Source organism: Panulirus ornatus, chromosome 38 (genome assembly GCF_036320965.1).
Source record: "Panulirus ornatus isolate Po-2019 chromosome 38, ASM3632096v1, whole genome shotgun sequence".
Classification (NCBI taxonomy): domain Eukaryota; kingdom Metazoa; phylum Arthropoda; class Malacostraca; order Decapoda; family Palinuridae; genus Panulirus; species Panulirus ornatus.
The window spans coordinates 2,163,711-2,183,690 of NC_092261.1; the positions used below are offsets into that span (position 1 = coordinate 2,163,711).

The 19,980-nt window shown below is 37.1% G+C and overlaps 1 protein-coding gene across 2 annotated transcripts in view; it reads left to right on the forward strand.

Moving 5' to 3' along the window:
• LOC139760787 (lysosomal alpha-mannosidase-like) overlaps window positions 1–19,500 on the forward strand; it is a 41,598-nt gene extending 22,098 nt beyond the window's left edge. For both annotated transcript variants that reach the window (XM_071684385.1, XM_071684386.1), the window contains exons 12-21: window positions 1,130–1,356; window positions 2,257–2,340; window positions 2,654–2,798; window positions 4,687–4,804; window positions 7,461–7,561; window positions 10,541–10,677; window positions 12,036–12,184; window positions 13,060–13,195; window positions 15,764–15,913; window positions 18,489–19,500. In XM_071684385.1, coding sequence (XP_071540486.1) covers window positions 1,130–1,356; window positions 2,257–2,340; window positions 2,654–2,798; window positions 4,687–4,804; window positions 7,461–7,561; window positions 10,541–10,677; window positions 12,036–12,184; window positions 13,060–13,195; window positions 15,764–15,913; window positions 18,489–18,719 — 1,478 coding nt within the window. In that variant the 3' untranslated portion in view covers window positions 18,720–19,500. The remainder of the gene's footprint in view (window positions 1–1,129; window positions 1,357–2,256; window positions 2,341–2,653; window positions 2,799–4,686; window positions 4,805–7,460; window positions 7,562–10,540; window positions 10,678–12,035; window positions 12,185–13,059; window positions 13,196–15,763; window positions 15,914–18,488) is intronic.
• The last annotated feature ends 480 nt before the right edge of the window (window positions 19,501–19,980 follow it).

Consider the following 19,980-nt stretch of genomic DNA (forward strand, 5'->3'; position numbering starts at 1 on the left):
AGGGTAATAGTAGTCATAACATTATTATATGGATGTGAGGCATGGACTGTAGTTAAGAAAGTGTAAAGGAGGATGGCTGTGTTGGTAATGAAATGTTTGAGGAAAAGGGTAAGAGAGGTGTGATAATAAGAAGAGCATGGTTGAGAGAGCTGAAGAGGGTGTGCTGAAACGGTCTGGAAAAGTAGTGAGAATGAGTGAGGAGAGGTTGAAAAAGAGGATATATATGTCAGAAGCGAAGGGAGCAAGGAGAACGGGGAATCCAAATTGGAGATGGAAGGATTGAGCAAAAAAGATTTTGAGTGATTGGAGCCTGAACATGCAGGAGGGTGAAAGGCATGCATAGTATGGAGTGAATTGGAACGATGTAGAATACAGGGATCAATGTGTCATCAGTGGACTGAACCAGGGATGTGAAGTATCTGGGGTAAATCGTGGAAAGGCCTGTGGGGCCGAGTTGTGGATAGGGAGCTATGGTTTTAGTGCATTACACATGACAGCTAGAGAATGGTTGTGGCCTTTCTTTCTGTTCTTGGTGCTTGTTCATATATGCAGGAAATGGTGATCAAGAATAAAAAAAATATATCTAATTTTTATTATTCGGATGAGCTCAAGTAAATGTGGTCTCATAGGCATTTGGGAGTATAACATTTATGCTTGAATTGAAATGTAACTATGATTAGAATGATTTTTCTTGTAAGGTCTCTCTTCTGTCGTCCAAACCCACCATATGTGGATGTGAATTTAGGCCCAGTTTTACTTGACTCTGCTTCCTTGAGGTTGCACTGCAAGTGCAAACTCACTTTTAGTGAAGCTTTATCATTAGGAGTCAAGTCTTGTCAGTGTATTTCTCACTCCAAAAGAATCTGAATTTCCCTGGCCTTGGGCTGTAGGAACCTTTAGAAATGTCTTGGGTGACACCTGGACTTTTTCATAGAAATTGGTTCTGGGGTAATTATGAATATATAATAAGATCCTGACCCAAGGACTCAGAACTATAATTTTGCTAAGAGTTTGAGTTAGCTTTCAGCATACTTTAGTGATCACATTGTTTATGATTATATATTACTTATATCAAACAGGGCAATGAAAAGTGACTGATACAAAATGTTATCTCTCGTTACAATATCAGGTCATGTAGTCCAGGCTCAGCTGGTCCCCATACCAGAGTCTGTACTGGCAACTCCAGGCCGCAATTCATCAGCCAAGTATGATTTGGTGTTCATAGCCAACGACATACCTCCATTGGGTTTTCTGCAGTTCCACATAAAAAGGACAGCAAATTCCCGCATCCACAAGGAGCAGATGTCCAGAGTTCATGTACCAAATGGCGGTGGTGTAATAACTATCATGAAAGGGGTGAGAATGCTTCATTGATATTGTCAGCAGTATATCCAGGTTGCTAGATGGCTTTTTCAAAACAAAATAATAAGTAATATTTGAGTAATAGATGAAATTAGAATTTAGCTAGATATAAGATTTCTCTTTTCAAATAACGACACTGTCACAATTATCTCTGTTGCAGTTTAATTGAATTGTATGCTCTTAAAGCTAGTGTTTGCATTTTAGTACTTTGTCATCTCTCCTTTGGCCTTGAATACCATCCACAGATGTCTGGGCATGGAATAAACAAGTTCTTATTTTATTCTTGGCCTATGTTTTGGGTCCTTTGAGTTTTCATCATTTGAATGAGTTAAGGCACTGATGAGGTGTTGCAGGAAGCAGCTGCCTGATCATTAGTTCTGAGCACCCAGAGCACCTAGAAATTTCATGTACCCACATTTTCTTAGTTTCCAGACAAGAATATGGATTTTCTCCTTTAAAATGTAATAGCCAGCCACCTACAAGCACAGGTAGAAGAAATACAGTGCCCAGAAGCAGAATTCCCAAAATAGTAAAGAAAGAATATCTTTCCATCAAGACAGCCTAAGGCACACTGAGATGGGTTGCTGGCATTCGCATCATTAAAAACAGTAGTCTCAGCAACTAGATGATTTGCCCCTGAGTGTCATATCCTTGTACCTACAATAAACCTTAGTGGTGTAACATCTTTGAAAATATAAGGGGGACAATCAGTGTAATTACAGTTGTGACTATTCAAGAATACTTCTCAGGCCATTCTTATTGTAAGTTATTGAACTGGATTTGGGAACAATGCTTTAAAATTTAGTTTGTTTAATATTATCTTTTTCTTACATTTTGATCAGTCCTTTTATTGGTTTCACTTACAACAGTAATAGTATTGCACTGTTTCCTCAGAATCTGGCAGTGGGTGTTGACCAAAAAACTGGTCTTCTCAAATCTCTTGGTGTAGTTACTCCTGATGGTATTAAAATGGTTAAGGTAATGTGCAAGAATTTTATGTCACTCCTTTTGTTGCTAAATTGATTCTTAAAAGTAAATAGGTAGTCAGTAGTAAACAGAAATCCTGAAGATCTATGATAAATCTTCACAAAACATTAGCAATAAATAATTTGATTGCATGATCATCGATTTTTAACTTAAAGTGCTTTCCATGCTCATTTATAAGTTAATTATCCTCCCTAAGTTTTACAGGAAAGCTTTGATTATTCACCTATACAATTACTAAAGTTTTATGGGTATGAATGTATTACAAAGATAGTACCTGAACTACAATCTGTAGATGATATTACAGGTCAACCAGACTTTCTTGTGGTATGCTGGTATGAGTGGAAATAACAGTAATGAGGACAACAGAGCATCTGGAGCATACATCTTTCGCCCTCATGGGACTTTCGCACAGGATATTGCTGAGAAGGCCAACATTACTATTGTTGAAGGTTTTTACTTTTTTCCTTATTTCTTTTCATTAAAACAATCACTTAGCAGCACTTAGCAGCTGTATCACTTTGGTAGGGATGGGCCTCTGGCTGGCCAGTTGTATTTTGGAACATACATTTTCCACCTTTCTTTCGGCACTTTTGCACAAGATATTGCTGAAAAGGCCTATAATATTTCTTGTAGAAAGTTTATACATTTGTTCATATTTCTTTTCATGAAAACACTTAAACACTTTTAAGGGCTACTTTGCATAAGATACTGCTGAAAAGGCCAATATTACCATTGAAGGTTTATACAGATTACCCCATTATGTTTACAAATTGACTGTCTGTCTCTCCGGCCTCTGGTGAGTACCCATACAACCATTCTGTATTTTTTTAGTACAGTATTCAATAAATTACATGAGAAATTCAAGACTTTATTATAAAATAGGCTTTGTGTTTTATCCTTTTGTCCAACTGTAGGCTCATGAAAGTGTTATGTGAATGTTCAAGGTATGCTAGGCTAAACTACAATGTTCGGTAGGTTACATGTACAGTATTATATGTATTTTCGACATGAAATTTTCAACTTACGATGGGTTTATCAGAGTGTAAATTCATCGTAAGTCAAGAAGCATCCCTACATTCTTAAAAAGCTCTGTCACTGTGTTAGGGATAGGCATCCAGCTGGTCACTTGCATTACAGAAACTAGAAATATTGATATAAATACATCCCCAAATAGCTGTTGAAATCTCATTTGTACATTCAGCACATACGGTTTTTAATTATCATAATGAATATGATAACTGAACTGGATATATTCCTTAAGAAGACTAGTAACATGCACATTAAGGGGAATGGTTGTGAAGGAGCAAAAAAGTATGGTACTTTGATTACTAAAAACATGACACTGCTTTTTAATTACATGAATAAACATGTTCTTTATTTTTCTACAGATATTGTTAGTAATGCTATAAAGATACACAGCACTAAAATTTCTTATTTTTGTACTACTCAAGCCTTTGAACTTTTTTATCATTCTGTCATCTTCTCGTCATTGCTATATTTGTGTTATGGAAAGGTACATTAACATTTTATGTGACCGTCTTTGAAACATGTACACCTCAGTATACCATTTCTCAGCTTTATATATGTACACATACACATGGAAACTTACATCAGGAACTCATTCACTGACCAGCCTTAAAGGGGAGGATGAACAGCAGAGTTGGCTGTGAACTGGTTTACCTGTCTGATATTTGAATTCAGACCCAGTAAATTGCTGGGCTGCAATGCTAACCACAGCACTAGGGAGGTTTGCAATGCAATTAGTCCAGGACTTGAATCCTTCCTGTTACTCCCAATTATTTTTAGCCTTGTAATTTATAATGCATAAATTTTATGAATTTCGTTATAGGTGATATTACAGATTTCATGTTTACGTCCAGTTCATATGTTTCATAAAGATATGGCTGATGCCGATATCAAGAAATCTTAAACTACAACAAATCAAGGAAGTATAATTGCAGAGAAGGGAAGTTCAAATTAATTATGAAATGAAAATTGTAGACAGGGCAAAGGATAACTATTGATTTGTATAATTCCTTCCACTTAAAACATGCAGATTTTTATTTATATAGGTTTAGTAAATGTCAAATGCTGAAAAAATCTGATGGTTTCACATTAACTAAATATTTTTATCAGCAGTACAATCCTCTAATAATATTAACAATGATCATATACTGTAGTAAGTTAACAGTAATGACAAATTGTGTACTGTAATAAGTCAACCTAGCTGTGAAATGAAGGATATGAAATTTTAAAAGTAGCATATAGTACCAATGAATCATAGTGTAGATCTAAAAAAAAAGAATATGAAGGAGATAACTTCTGATGTCATTACAGGGCCAGTGGTGGCAGAAATACACCAAGTTTGGACACCATGGGTGAGTCAAGTCATCCGAGTCTACAAGGGACAGACGTTGTTGGAAATGGAGTGGCTTATTGGACCCATACCAGTTGAGTAAGTGAAAGGGAACAATTAGATATGAGTATAGAGCAGACAGATTTTGCACAATTCGTAAGGCTTTGAAACTTATTGGTTATTCAGCACTTTTTGATGTGAAAAGGCTACCTAAAGATGTAAAACTATTTTTACAAAATTATATATTTTGGCTCCCTTTAAAAGGTAGCATTATGGTCTAAACTTTTACAGTCCTTTTATTTCTTCCATTGATTTAATTCATATTTGATGTAGCCTCCTGTATTTTGGAATTCTGTTTGTACATGTTCCAAGATAATTTTGCAATTGCAGGTGTCACATACTGCAGCAGGTCTTCTTTCCATTAAGTGACTATAGGTCAACACAGTAAGACTAGTTCTTTAGGAGACAAAGAATTGTTTAAGAATTGTGCAGAGTTCTGCACTCTTATGTTTGGGTGGATTCTTACAATCCAGTCTTGGACTTATTTAACTATGGGATGGATTAAAGCCATATTTGATATAGCTTGAAGGGCTCTGTGGGAATTAAAGTGGATTGGACATTTCTTTTTTGGGGACTGCTAAGTTAATCAGTGTAAGAAGTTAGCACCGGCTTTTTAAGTAGATGCTAAAGTCAGCATGAAAATTCTTTAGCACATGTCAAGAAAATTTGCATTAGGTTTGAAAACTAAAGATGTGAAAAGTTTCTTAAATGCATAAAGAAGTTTGAGCATGCATTAATATGATTAGAATAGAGGAAACTGAAATGCATAAAGAAGTTTAAGCATGCACTAATATGATTAGAATGGAGGAAATTGTATACATGATGTAGATTAGTAGATACTCATAATTACTTATGGGTCGTAGGAAGATCTTTAGTGTGAATATCCCAGTTCTGAAAAGATCCAAAATTTAACTGCTTGTACATTAGAGACTCCCACCACAATGGTTCATGAGTATCTGAAGTTTGAATTCAAGATGCAATCGCTTCTTGCATGTCATTAATGTTTTGGAGGGTTCACTGCTAAGTTATCCTTCCTTTACCATCACAATTCCTCTTGATGTACTAATACACATTTTAGCCATTTCATTTAATAAGGGCATTGAAGATATGGATTTTACTGTGTGTATGCCAATGCCTGTATGAGGTTCAGTTGCCAAATGTCTCCCTCAATGCATCAGATCCTCCACAACCTACCAATTTCGGTTATTTTGGAAGTCCTTCCAAGACATTGCAGGAACTCATTCAGAAATTACCATCGTGGGGAACATGTGCCTTTTGTTTTTTACCAACCTGTTCCATATAATTAGTCAAGCTTCTACACCATTTCCTATCACAATTCTGTACTTCGGCCTTTCATTTTCACTGGATATGGATTGATCTTTGTTGGAGCATAAAGGACAAACAACTATCTTTCTTCTCTTTTTAATGACCCTGAGTTCCAGTTTTTAAAACAGAGTTGATCCTCAAGGGAAGTTCTATGTTTCCAATCTAGTTACTATTTATCCAATTTTCTTGCCAAAGCCTTATTTCAGAAAACACTCAGTTATTTTGCTGTAACCTCAGGATATAGAGTGGTTGAGACTCATACCTTGTTCCTGCACAAGGAATTCCTCCATTTTCATGATCTGGACCTGCTAAGGATCTGGCACAACCATAGTTTTCTTGCCAAGAATGAAATGGCCAAATATTTTAACACGGATTATTTTTTAACCATAGGTTTGTTGCTAAGAATGAAATGGCTAAATATTTTAACACAATTTTTTTCCAACCTGAAAGGGAACATCAAAATCTCTGTTCAGGAGGTAAATGGGAAATCTTTATGTAATTTAACTTTTGCTTTTATCATCTCTTCTACATCTAAATTTATACTGACAGCAAAAAACAATGCTACCCATATCCGACACCTTACCAAGGAGTCATAACTAGCTTCAAACACCTGTACCCATAATATTAGAAAAGTGACTTTCACTTTAGCCTATTTAAGGGACATTTTGCTGGAGTAACACGGGTCATAGAGGGCTTTGGAACACTGCCAGTAATCTTGTCCAGTTCTACCTGAGTTTACATCTGCAGTACACACCCAGTTTACTTTTTTTTTGTTCTGACTCTGTTCATCACCTCATTTTACTAGGAAGTTCTAGAGGTTCCCACTAGCTTCCACATGTTTATGCTTTCATCTTTGCTTGCTGGCGGACCTTTGTTTGAAAGGAAATGAGTAATGAACTTGTAAGTATCCCTCCATCCCGTCTTTTGCTGTATTATACTTCTTGTATTGTTATTTGCATATTTGCAATTTTTGAGATGTGTCCTTTGCTCTGTTTATGTGATTACTATCTGTTTGTTATGGGAAGAGTTTACACTCATATTGCTCTGTATTTTAACCATGTATATAAGTCTCTTGTCTGTATTCCTGTGTTTGCATGCACACACACACACCCCAGCCTAAGCCAGATACACATTTATCAATTTGCCCCAAAGGAAAGATGACTACCTAGCTTGGGTGTAGGCTGACTGCAATACCTAGGATTCAAGCCCTTGCAGGTCTGACCCTGGGCTAGCCTATTGTGACTCTTTAAGACCTGTGTGTTTGTTTTTCTTTGCATGCATAGGGAGGTGGAGATAGATTAATAAGATGTATTTTTGTATCTTGTGAGTTTCTACTACATCAAGTCAAAACATCTCTTTTATATGGCAGAGATGGTGTAGGGAAGGAGATCGTAAATCGTGTGGTGTGGCCAGACATTATCACTGGCAATAACTTCTACACTGATGCCAACGGCCGTGAAATACTGCAACGTAAGTCTTTCTTTGTTTCTATCTCTTGTCTTAATTCACCCTAATAATAAAGCTCTTTAATGAAGAGCTAGGCCAATCACTATTTGACTAGAATTGGTTGACATTGGTAGACATATGTTAGACTGCTGGTGGAAACTGATCAGGAGATCATACATCATCAGCACGAGCTGTTATTTGGATGCTGATGAAGGCAACTCAGCCATACAATGATTAAAGTTAACAGGCATATTATACTTGTTCAGTTTTTTATTTCAGAACATCAATTTAGTCTTGTTCCCGAGTTTCTGGTTACTGTATGTTTGCCTGTGCAAGTGTTTAGGTTATTAATGGTACTAGAAATAAAAGAGAGATGACTGTGAGTTATGATTCCACTTGACTTTCAGTGAATTAGATGAAGGTAAGCTGAGGAGATATGCTTGAAACAAAACTTGCCTAATTTCATGAATGGTAGAGGAATAAATGAAAAGTACTAAAATCCATAGCACATTGGCCTAAGCAGTTTTACTAATAATGAAGTGTCAATAACTTCTTTGTAGTGTTAAAGCTAATGCAGGAGATATTAGCAACCCATTTGAAGCCCTTTTTTTCACAGCAGTAAATGGCACTTGTCCAGGTAAGGTGAACCACAGGGATAATGAGGTGCCAAGTATGTCCTGTGCATACACTGTAGCTAAAAGAAAAGTTAGTATAGAGTGAAATTTTCTGGGATAAAGAGGTGCCAAGTATGTCCTGTGCATACACTTTAGCTAAAAGCAAAGTTAGTATAGAATGAAATCTGAGTCTGACTGTGCAGTGTGTACAAGATGCACAAGTCATGGGACAACAATGTAATAAATATGAAGTGTTAAGATGATCAAATGTACTTGTGATACCATTTGTTTTATGAAGGGTGTAAGGCATGTGTATGAGTAGGAAGAGAGAGGATTGAATGGTTTTAAATGAAGGTTGGTCTGCTGCAGGGTTGTATGATGTCACCATGGTTGTTGAATTTGTTTATGGATGGGGTGATGAGAGAGGTGAATGTGAGAGGAGAGTCGTGGAAAGATAGGTGAGTATGAAGTCTGTGGAGGATGGGCGGGCTATGAAGTAAGTCTCAGTTGTTGTTTGCTGATGATACAGCTCTGGTGGCTGATTCAAGTGAGAAACTGCAGAAATTGGTAACTAAGTTTGCAAGAGTGTTTGAAAGGAGGAAGTTGAGAATAAATGTAAATAGAAGCAAGATTATTAGGTTTAGCAGGGTTGAGGGATGGGTTTAAAAAGAAAGGTAATTAGGTTTAGCAGGGTTGAGGGATAGATTAAAAGAAAGTTAATTAGGTTTAGCAGGGTTGAGAGGCAGGTTGGTTGGGTGTGTGAGTTTGAATGGAGAAAAGTTGAAGGATGTGAAGTGTTTTAGTGACATGGGAGTGGACATGGCAGCAAATGGAACTATGAAAGTGAGTTATAGGGTGGGTAAGGGTGGTGAAGGTTCTTAGAGCACTGAAGAATATGTAGAAAGAGAATTTTTTTTTTTTTTTTTTTTGAGGGCAAAACTGGGTATGTATGAAGGTATAGTAGTTCCAACAATATTATGTGGATGTGAGGCATGGGCTACAGATAAGGCTGTGTGGAGGAGGGTGTAGTTATTGGAAATGAAATGTTTAAGGACAGTGTGTGGTGTGAGGAGGTATGACTAAGTAATAAAAGGGTAAGAGAGAGGTGTGGTAATTAAAAGAGTGTGGTTGAGAAGCTGAAAAGGATGTGCTGAAATGGTATGGACATATGGAAAGAATGAGTGAGGAAAGGTTGACAAAGAAGTGAAGGGAACATGCAGAATGAGAAGACCAAACTGGAGATCCAAGGATGGAATGAAAAAGATTTTGAGTGATTGGGGCTTGAACATGCAGGAGGGTGAAAGACATACAAGGGATAAAGTGAATTGGAATGATGTGGTGTAATGGTGTTGATGTGCTGTTAGTGAACTGAACTAGGGTATGTGAAGTGTTGAGGGTAAACCATGAAAAGATCTGCGGGGCCTGTTTGTGGATAGGGAGCCTATGGTTTCAGTGCATTACGCATGACAGCTAGAGAATGGATGTGAGTGGATGTGTGCTAATTTTGTCTGTTCCTGGTGCTACCTTGCTATTATTGGAAAAGGTGATCAAGTATGGAAGAAAAAAGTATTTGTTTTTTATGCAGAAAAGTTTATATTATCAGAAAAGTTTGCAAGTGGACCTTTGGTTCACAGAAAATGGCCAAAATGTATTTTTGATTACATTTCGGGAATGATCTCTCTACAGAGAGTGAGAGAGACTACATAATACTGTAACTTTCAGAAATGCCAATACTTCTTGTCACAGACTTATCACCTATGAGTGATAACAAATCATCGGTATTGTAAAAGACTTAAACTCATATTACTTGTACGACACCCAGATTTATAAGATTGAGGATTTTTTAAGACAGTTTCAAGGTAGACTGCAGATGGCATAGGGCCCAAGACTGCTCCTTTTTAACTCTTACCAAGTTAGAGATTATCATATTGCTCCTTTTTACAACAATCTTACTAAACTGAAGTGATACATCTATCCTTGATAGAGCATTGCCCCCTTTCAGTAATACTTTTAACGATTCTGTAATAATTAACTTTATCAGATACTTTTTTGAAAAGGCAATGAGAAACAGTTAAGTTAAAGACCTGGCTTAAGTAGTGTGTTACTGAAAAGTTTCTGTTGTCAAGAAGCTGTTTAGTGTCAGAAGAAACCAGCCTTGTTTGTAAATACAAAGCTCAAAATTATCATTTCATGCTTATTAGTATAATAAGTGCAATTGCTCTGAAACTGTTGAAAGATGATAAGGGTGTATTTCTTGGGAATGGGATTAGCATAGAAAAACTGATAGCAGTGGATGATATGAATATGGAAGAGGAAATCAAAGATGCAGAGACCCAAATGCAATTTTGTTCTTCTGGTAATGTGACGGCACTGATTTTAATATTTACAGGTATTAAGAACTTCCGTCCCACATGGAAGCTACACAACGTAGAACCTGTTGCTAGTAACTATTACCCTGTTAACTCTAGGCTGATACTCCACAGTGGACCTAACTTCCATGCTGCCATTCTGAATGATCGCTCACAGGTTAGGTATCAATGTTTTCACTAGGAATAAGTGGTAAACTAGAAGCAATTGTTGTGTTTATACAAATTCAGTTAAGTTGTCAGCCCATACTTGTGTGGACATTAGGGAATGTTCATACTGACTGGAAACCTTTCATCTTGGATTCTGGCCTGTGTATAGGAAGAATGATTTATATAAACTGAAAGGTTGTGTTATAGGTCGCTTCCAATATAAGGTGTGTATGAGTTAAGCAATATGTTGTATCTCATAACTTGAAGAAAAATCAAGAGTTATAAAAGACATACCAGGGTGATAGCTATTCACTACTTTGGGTGATTTGTAGCATAACAATTATTGCTGCTTATTAGCGTATGTATATTTGTGTGTGTGGACGTGTATGTATATACATGTGTATGGGGGTGGGTTGGGCTATTTCTTTCGTCTGTTTCCTTGCGCTACCTCGCATACGCGGGAGACAGCAACAAAGCAAAATAATAATAATAATATTAGCGTACTTCAGTTGTATTAGTCTCACCTAGATATGCCATGTGTCATTCTTTTGTCTGATAGCTTTTTTCATTGTTACTCAAAGAAATATGAGTGGAAAATGCTAAGCAAGTGATAATCATGTCTCCAAGGAAAAGCATTTATTAAGAAATGTAATTACTCGTTTAGGAATTTTGATTCTGGACAATGGGCTAATGATATCACTAGAGTGTTCAGGTTCCTGTGTATGTCAGTGAGAAAAATTTGTTAATGTGGAGAAAATCAAAGAATGTGTTCAAAGTGTCATACCATTAAGTGCTACTAAGGTAACTCGTACCATGCAGCATTTTGAAAAACATGGAATAACTTTTAAATGTTTGGATTGGAGCTCAAAATCAGTATAACATATTACTTAGCAAGACGTTTATTCAAGAAAATGACCAAGATGATGTACATGTTCTCTGATCTGTGGGTGACTGAGAAGCATGATATTTTTCCAGCTATGGTGGTATGCTGCAAGTGACATCTGTGGATAATTGGTGGAATTATACATTAGCTGGGAATAAATATGAAGTGGGATTCATTAGATCCTCATATGAGGACCAGTGTAAATATTGGTAATTCCTGATGTAAGGTCCAGTGCAGTGTAAGGGTTAATTAATAATTCATATATTATTTTCGTTTGAATTGTTTTACCAGAAATGTCCCCCCAAAATGTAATCCATATTTATAACATAAGGTCAGTGAAAATATTGAATTCTTTATAAATTGATTCACCACTTAAAATTACACTTCTCAGAATTGCATCTTGGACATAAAGTGAGGCCTTTCTCTTGGTATTTTATTATCATTCTCCTACAGTAACTCTTTTGCTGCCATATTTCAAATATTAGGGAGGGACATCTTTAGATCATGGCCACATGGAGCTTATGGTACATCGAAGGCTCCTTCATGATGATGCTTTTGGGGTTGGTGAAGCCCTCAATGAGACTGCGTTTGGGGATGGTTTAGTTGTTCGTGGCAAGCATTATCTCATCCATAGGTAAGTACAGTAGGAACATTACTTTGTCTATGGAGAGCTGGAAACTTTATACCATACCTAAATGTTAGTGTTAGCAAGTCATCATCTATATGGAATAACATGTGTGCACAAAAGTGTAAACAACAAATAGGCAATCTGTATTTAAAACCATGAGAGGCTATGGTGCTGACTGATCAGTCCACATTTGCTCAGTCAAAACTTTTAGTCCTAGAATGCTTTTGACCAAAGTGACTTTTCACTAGCAGTGTAACCTCAAGCAGGCGTAATACTTTATTTTGTACATCTGACCCGTGTGTTAAACTTGATTATATGTAACAGTATTAAGAAAAAGTTGAATTATATTCCTCATAGCTCTCTTACACCTCATATTTGATTATATATTTTTGATATCTTGTAAAAGTGCTTCTCTGTAATGTGTAACTGTAAATGTAATTCTATCTGTAATCAAACGAATACTGCAAATATCATATTTGCATACCTGTGGTACTAACTTATGTACAAAATGATATTTTCATAAAATTTTTTATATCTTCTATATAACTGCTAGTCACAATGTAACCTGCACCACTTCCTGAAAACCATTATGTTTCAAATAGGCTTGTTGGTGATTAGCTTATGAACAATGAAATTTTTTTTTGAAAGCATGATTAAGAAGAGATATTTATATGGTTTGTTATGTACTGATTAACTAGTTTGGTTTTCTTAAGATGTCATAGCACTCCCAAGATATAAAAAACAAATTTCAGAAAGATCATTAACTTTTGTAGAAGAGGTGTGATGCAATTTTTGTAAAATGTTTACTCATATTATTTTATCCTGTTTCGATATGTAATATTTGTAATTTACTTTAGTTTCTATATCTTTTTCCTGCTCAGTGACTTTGTGACATCAGACTGTGATTTTGGGTGTTTACATCGCAGTCTTGGGGAACAGCTCCTATTGCAACCTGTCACTGCCTTTACACCAACATCCATCACTGCCCACACTTGGAAGAATGCTTTTAATAACAAGGTAGATGAAATGAACTGAAACATGTTGCTTTGTGTGTGTGTGTGTGTGTATATATATATATATATATATATATATATATATATATATATATATATCCCTGGGGATAGGGGAGAAAGAATACTTCTCAGGTAATCCCTGCGTGTCATAGAAGGCGACTAAAAGGGAAGGGAGCGGGGGGCTGGAAATCCTCCCCTCTCGTTTTTAATTTTCCAAAAGAAGGAACAGAGAATTGGGCCAGGTGAGGGTATTCCCTCAAAGGCCCAGTCCTCTGTTCTTAATGCTACCTCGCTAACGCGGGAAATGGCGAATAGTATAAAAGAAAGAAAGATATTATTTTTTTTTTTTGCTTTGTCGCTGTCTCCCGCGTTTGCGAGGTAGCGCAAGGAAACAGACGAAAGAAATGGCCCAACCCACCCCCTTACACATGTATATACATAGACGTCCACACACGCAAATATACATACCTACACAGCTTTCCATGGTTTACCCCAGACGCTTCACATGCCCTGATTCAATCCACTGACAGCACGTCAACCCCGGTATACCACATCGATCCAATTCACTCTATTCCTTGCCCTCCTTTCACCCTCCTGCATGTTCAGGCCCCGATCACACAAAATCTTTTTCACTCCATCTTTCCACCTCCAATTTGGTCTCCCACTTCTCCTCGTTCCCTCCACCCCCGACACATATATCCTCTTGGTCAATCTTTCCTTACTCATTCTCTCCATGTGCCCAAACCTTTTCAAAACACCCTCTTCTGCTCTCTCAACCACGCTCTTTTTATTTCCGCACATCTCTCTTTCCCTTACGTTACTTACTCGATCAAACCACCTCACACCACACATTGTCCTCAAACATCTCATTTCCAGCACATCCATCCTCCTGCGCACAACTCTATCCATAGCCCACGCCTCGCAACCATACAACATTGTTGGAACCACTATTCCTTCAAACATACCCATTTTTGCTTTCCGAGATAATGTTCTCGACTTCCACACATTCTTCAAGGCTCCCAGGATTTTCGCCCCCTCCCCCACCTTATGATCCACTTCCGCTTCCATGGTTCCATCCGCTGCCAGATCCACTCCCAGATATCTAAAACACTTTACTGGTGGCTGATTCATGTGAGAAACTGCAGAAGCTGGTGACTGAGCTTGGTAAAGTGTGTGAAAGAAGAAAGTTAAGAGTAAATGTGATAAGAGCAAGGTTATTAGGTACAGTAGGGTATATATATATATATATATATATATATATATATATATATATATATATATATATATATATATATATATAGTAGTTCCAACAATGTTATATAATTGCAAGGCATGGGCTATAGACAGGGTTGTATGGAGAAGGGTGGATGTGTTGGAAATGAAATGTTTGAGGACAATATGTGGTGTGAGGTGGTTTGATTGAGTAAGTAATGAAAGGGTAAGGAAGATGTGTGGAAATAGAAAGAGTGTGGTAGAGAGAGCAGAAGAGGGTGTGTTAAAATGGTTTGGACATATGGAGAAAATGAGTGAGGAAAGACTGACAAAGAGGATATATGTGTCAGAGGTGGAGAGAATGACTGGAGGTGGACGGATGGAGTGAAAAGGATTTTGTGCGATCAGGGCCTGAATATTAAGGAAGGTGAAAGGCATGCAAGGAATAGAGTGAATTGGAACGATGTGGTATACTGGGGTTGATGTACCGTCAATTTACTGAATCAGGGTACGTGAAGTGTCTGGAAAGGTTTGTGGGGCCTGGATGTGGATAGGGGAGCTGTGGTTTCAGTGCATTACACGTGACAGCTAAAGACTGAGTGTGAATGAATGTGGCCTTTTTTGTCTGTTGCCTAAACATAATCATTCTATGTGAATGGTGTGTAAAGCTGTGACTTGCAGTGAGCCCTGGTTCTATTGATGGAAATACCATATTTAGGCATTTCTTTGAGATGAGGAGTTAGGCAGGGTACAGTAACACATCCTCTGTCTAGGAACTGCAAACCTTACTTCAAACCTTCACAGGGAAAATTTCATGTGGTGCAAAGACCAAGGACAGCACAATAATTTAGCAAATCACCCATAGCCTAAGAAAAAGACTGTAGGATATGGTACAGGGCCTCCTTCCAGCAGTTTAGTATCCCACAGATGGCACTACAACCACAACCACTGACAGTGGCCCTTCTTTAAAAGGTAAGGGAAAAAATGACAGAAGTAATTGAGGAAAGCACTCATATCCATGTGTTCAGAAAACATCATTGGTGCATCCTTTGTCAGGCCACTGAAGAGACAAATATCTGATTCTGGACTCTCATAATTAAGTTTGTAAGTATTCTAAATGAATTAATTGTAGATTTTGTGAGTTTGGTGTCAAGAAATGTAAAATTTTGAATCTTGACAAAAAAGGTACTAGCTCACTTCTTTTGCAAATGATAACAATGCAGGTGTATCAGCGCCTCATTAAAATTCTGTAGTACACATAAACTGAACATTTAGTGTAATAATGGGTAGCCAGTAAATAGATAAGTGGTATACTGTAATAAACTATGTGCAGCATAGTAATTTAACATTTTTCTTACAGTGGACAGGTCTAAGGACTTCTCTGCCACCAAATGTACACTTACTGACGTTGGAGCCCTGGACAGATGGCACCCTATTGTTGCGTTTGGAACATATGTATGAAGCTCATGAGAGTGCTAATCATAGTGATCCGGTTACTGTCAGCCTTCAAGTAAGTGTTATCTCCATGCACATTACAAGTAAATGTGTGTTAAATACTAGTATTGGGATCACTACTGACCTCCAAACAGTCAGATAATCTTTTATGGGGATCAAGCAGCACACAAAAAGCTTACCATGTCCACCAGCTAGGACCACAGGTTAAGAAGCTAAGAGTGTTATGTAATTGTTTTGGTTAGGGGAGCACAGGTTAGCTGAGGAGTAGGTGTTCAGTGTAGAAGTTGAATCTTTGTCATGATGGATCCTGAGATGTTTTGAAGTGATGTTTGTAATGCTAAAGAGATGGGTGGTGTCTGCAGCATACTGGAAGTCCCTGACTTACAAATGTTGATGTATAAACTCATGAACGAAGTAAGAAAACGTACTTTTTAATTACTAGTTTGCATACATATGGTCACATATGTTTAAGCATGGAACTACTTAAATGTGCATTTTTTTATTAAATGTTACTTAAACTGATGTTTTGTTAACTACATTTGATTTAGAATACAATATTTCTTATATTATTATAAAAAGGTATTTATATTTACTCTAATTTTATATAAATTATGCTACTTTCCATATGTTTTCTAATGTGAATAATTAAAATCATGAACATGGTCCAGGAAACTACTTAAATGTGCATTTTTTATCAAATGTTACTTAAACTGATGTTAACTACATTTATTTAAGAATACAATATTTCTTATTATTAGCAGGTATTTATATTTACTCTAATTTTACATAAATTATCTTACTTTCCATATGTTTTCTAATGTGAATAATTAAAATCATGAACATGGTCCAGGAAAGTAACCTGATTATAAGACAGGAACTCCTGTTACACAAAAAAGCATTACATGGACAAGTCTGGGAAGTGTATTTTTGGAGAGATATAAGCTTGGTGGAATGAAACTCAAGATTGAGTTGGGGTGGGGTTGCAGTTGTTTAGTGTATCTCGAGTCAGTTTGGTACGAATACATCTTGTCTTGTAAGTGTGGTGTTGGCTGGTGGTGGAGGGATGTGTGAGCTTTGGTTTAGTCTCCTGCATGGAGGTTGGTGAATGATAATGGAAAAGCTTGGACAGGAAGTGCTTAATGCTGTTGCATGGAACCTGATGATGGGCAGATTGAGGTGGGATTGTTTTCAAAGTATATTTGTGATGAGCAGGTGTTATAAAAGCATACAAATACTCTGCTATGTGGTGAGAGCACGGGAAAATTGGATAGTAAGTGCTTGCTGTCTTTGTGGTGGTAGTTTCACTGTGGGCACGAAGGGTCTTGGGATACGATGAAACTGTGCGTAGCATTGTAGGGATGGGTAATGTCCAGAGTGTAGATGGGAGAGTGCCTCATATTTTTCGTGGGAGTATGGTGGAGTGTAGTTTACATCTGAATTAGGAGGATGGTTGTTTACTGCTTGACAGGTTATTTTTGTATGTATGTGTTTTGTCGACATTATATTTACTGGAGGTGGGAGGATCTGTGAGAAGAGACTCTTGAAGCGAGAGGCAGGGGTAAGCTTTTTATCTCTTTTAGGAATTGGCGGGAGGGATTGTGTAAGACTGGATGTTGAGCATGTTGAGATGGGATTTTAATGAGAGGATCTTTGCTTCAATACTTAGGTTTTGAGTGTGTGTGGATGCTAGACAACCGTTGAATGCTCTGAGTTCACTCTTTCATGCAGTTTGAATCTTTGTTATATTGCTTTTGAGAGGTGGAAGACCATGTACATGAAGCATAGTTTAGAGTGGAATGGATAAATTATTCAGAGGATCTTCAGGAATTCTTTTTCTTGTTCAAACCTCGTGTCAGTTAGTGTTCTCAGGGCATTTAGCTTAGTATGTTCATGTTTTTGGTGTAGGGAGTGAATGTAATGTGTGTTTCATACACAATATGTTGTAAAAAGAGGGTAGATTGAGTAAGAAATGGTATGATAAAAGAAAGGTGTCGTAATATAAAAGTATGGTTAAGAAAGCTGTTGAGGGTGCACTGAAATAGTTTGGATATTAAGAGAGAATGAGAGAGGAGAGGCTGACAAAGGGGTATATGTGTCAGAAATGGAGGGGACATGAGAAGGAGGAGACCAGATTGGAGATAAAAGGACTGAGTGGAAGAGGTTTTGAGCGCTAAGGCTTGAACATGTGGGAGGATGTAAACATGCATGAGATAAGAGTGAATTGGAGCAAAGTGGTATGCAGGGGGCGACATGTTGTCAATGGACTTAGCCAGGGCATATGAAATCGTCAGGGGAAACAATGGAAAGGTCAGCTGGGCCTGTGGATAGGGCTGTTTCACTGTATTACACATGACAGCTAGAAAGTGTGTTAACAATTAAGGCCATTTCTTCATCTGTTCCTGGAACTACACTGCTAATGCAGGAAATGGCAAACAAGTATGAAAAATATTTACATACCATATACATCTACTTAGTAATGTTTTCACTGCATTCTTCCACATTCACAGCATTTTTGCATATTTCACCATCAGGATCCAGTCCATCAGTTTGTGTCAACACCTGTTAACTTAGAAATAACTTCAGCACTTTTTTCTTCATTGACATGCCTCCTATCTACTACTTTCTTTCAGGGTCTTTTAGCTGACTGGAAAATTGTGGATGCCAAGGAAACTACCCTATCTGGGAATCTTCTGAAAAAGGATGAGAACCGTTACAGCTGGAATGTAGAGTCTTCCCAATATATGAACCATGTTTCTAGAAACCAACAGAAAAATGGAAACAAAGAAAATGACTTGTCCATCACACTCAACCCAATGGAGATCAGAACCTTCATCCTTACAGTTACCAAAACATCCTCTTAATTTTTGTGGTTGTGCACTTGAAGGACCATCCCACAAATTTTGAAACAATCAACACAAGTGATGTTAGGCCTCCTAACCACAGTTTTCTCCTGGTTCTAGTGCCACATTAAAAGGTCTCCTAGTGTCTTAGAAATAAAGTGCCTCTCCTCATTTCTAGCATTTTTGAAGCTGTCCCTTATTTTTAGTACACTTACACTTTCAGCTTTATAGGGCCAACCAGTGATTACAAGATCTTTTAATGTATCCCTACATTAAAAGTACTACTTAACCATTATAATACTCTAATACTACTACAGGACACATCTTTAGTTCTGCAATCCATATTTTGATTCTATGAGAATGCTAACTTTTGGCTTAATAATAAATTTACTTGAGCTGTCACAATTATTTACTAATTGGTCTTATTTTAGAAATGTTTTGGATCAGTGCTGTACAAAATGTATCTATGTCTGCAGAATGTCTTAGGTTGTAATGCACTATCACAAAATGCAGTGTAGCACAGCTGTACTTGGCTTATGAAACACAAGCCTTCCATAACCCTCGTATCATATGCTTAGATATAATACTCTGATGAGTTGATACCCTTAGGATTTCTTTAGTTTTCACTGGGGAATATTATCTTGTTCTTGATGATGATGTTGGATCTGCCAGGTTTTTGCCTGCAATAGGGCCTTTTCTTACTGATGACCTACTCTCTACTGCTAATTGTGTTTTCTTGTGTATTTATACATTCTACCTGTAGTACTATATAACCAAAATAAAATGTGGAACAAGAATACCATTATGTAAATCATTACCCAATTCCTCCTATTGCACACACTTGGTGCTTGACCAGAATATACAGTATATAGACCAAAGCTGCAACAACCAGTGAACACATCTGACTGACTAATTGATAAATATGAGCTGAAATATTTGATTCTGTAAGCTGTATACATGTTATACAAGCTTATCTACATATCCTAAGGGAAATATTTGGACAAACAAGTTATAACTCATAGAAAAACCCAACCATGATATTTTGTAGTTATGGTGTGATTATTTTGCATTCCATTTGTAAGATCAGCAAAAACAGACTGAGAAACAGGTGTGTACTGATGACAAAGATGAAATCACCACAATTACTCTGATTTAAGATTCTAAGTATCTGTAAATGTTTTTAATGTGTAATAAGTATAGACTCATGCAATAGATACTGAATATAGGAACTGGTCTGAACATGAGAAATAAGTTACTTTAAAAGGCTGAATTCATTAAAAGT